A 780-nucleotide genomic window follows, 5' to 3' on the forward strand; every position below is an offset into this window, starting at 1 on the left:
CCTGTGCCCCTCCGGGGATGTGGGGGGGCAGGGGGCAGGAGAGGGGCATCCCTTTGGCATGGGCGGTGCGGGGTAGGGCAGGGCGGGCTCTTGCTGCGGGGCGGAAGGGCGAGGCCGGAACGGGGAGGGGGGGCACTGGGGAGCGTGGCGGGGCCCCTGGAAACCTGGGACTGGGGGGGTCTGAACTGGACACACACACACACACACACACTGTAAATCACACTTGGGGCCAGGCCTGTGTGTACGGATCTATGAGTGTGACCAAGATTTTGAGGAGGGTGTGTGTGTGTGTGTGTGTTGAGAGTGGATGACGATGGACAGACGGACTCGGGGTGCCTGGAGGGAAGCACAGACAAACCTCTGTGTGCGTGCATATGAGTGTGTGTTCCATGCTGGGGCAGTTGTGATCACCCCACAGTGTGCATGTGTGTGTGTGTGAGAACACAGGGGGGACGGTGTCAACGAGAGTCACTGCACGGGGCTGTATGTGTGTGCCTGAGTGTGTCTCTGAGCAGCGTGTTGGTGTGCAAGAGCCCAAGAACGTCAAGTGCCTGGAGCTGGGCCCGTGTGCGTGCATGTGTGTATGTGTGCCTGGGAGCAGGGGTGCAGAGATGTGCAAGCAAAGACTATGCATTTCACCCAGGTGGTGCTTGTGTGTGCAAGACTGCTTTTGAGTGAGTATACTGTGTGTGTGTCTGTGTGTCTGTGTTGGATACCTGGGTTGTGTGTGGGTCTGGGATGCTGGGGTTCTGTGTGTGTGTATGTGTGAATATATCCCAG

At 58.8% G+C, this 780-nt stretch overlaps 1 protein-coding gene across 1 annotated transcript in view; it reads left to right on the forward strand.

The window, feature by feature from the left end:
• Positions 1–485: 485 nt before the first annotated feature.
• The window catches only part of GMFG (glia maturation factor gamma), a 2392-nt gene continuing 2097 nt past the window's right edge, over positions 486–780 (forward strand). The window contains exon 1 of the mRNA XM_025193397.1: positions 486–567. Within this exon, the coding sequence (XP_025049182.1) occupies positions 486–567 (82 nt within the window). The remainder of the gene's footprint in view (positions 568–780) is intronic.

This window comes from Alligator sinensis, unplaced genomic scaffold (assembly GCF_000455745.1).
Source record: "Alligator sinensis unplaced genomic scaffold, ASM45574v1 scaffold107_1, whole genome shotgun sequence".
NCBI lineage: Eukaryota > Metazoa > Chordata > Crocodylia > Alligatoridae > Alligator > Alligator sinensis.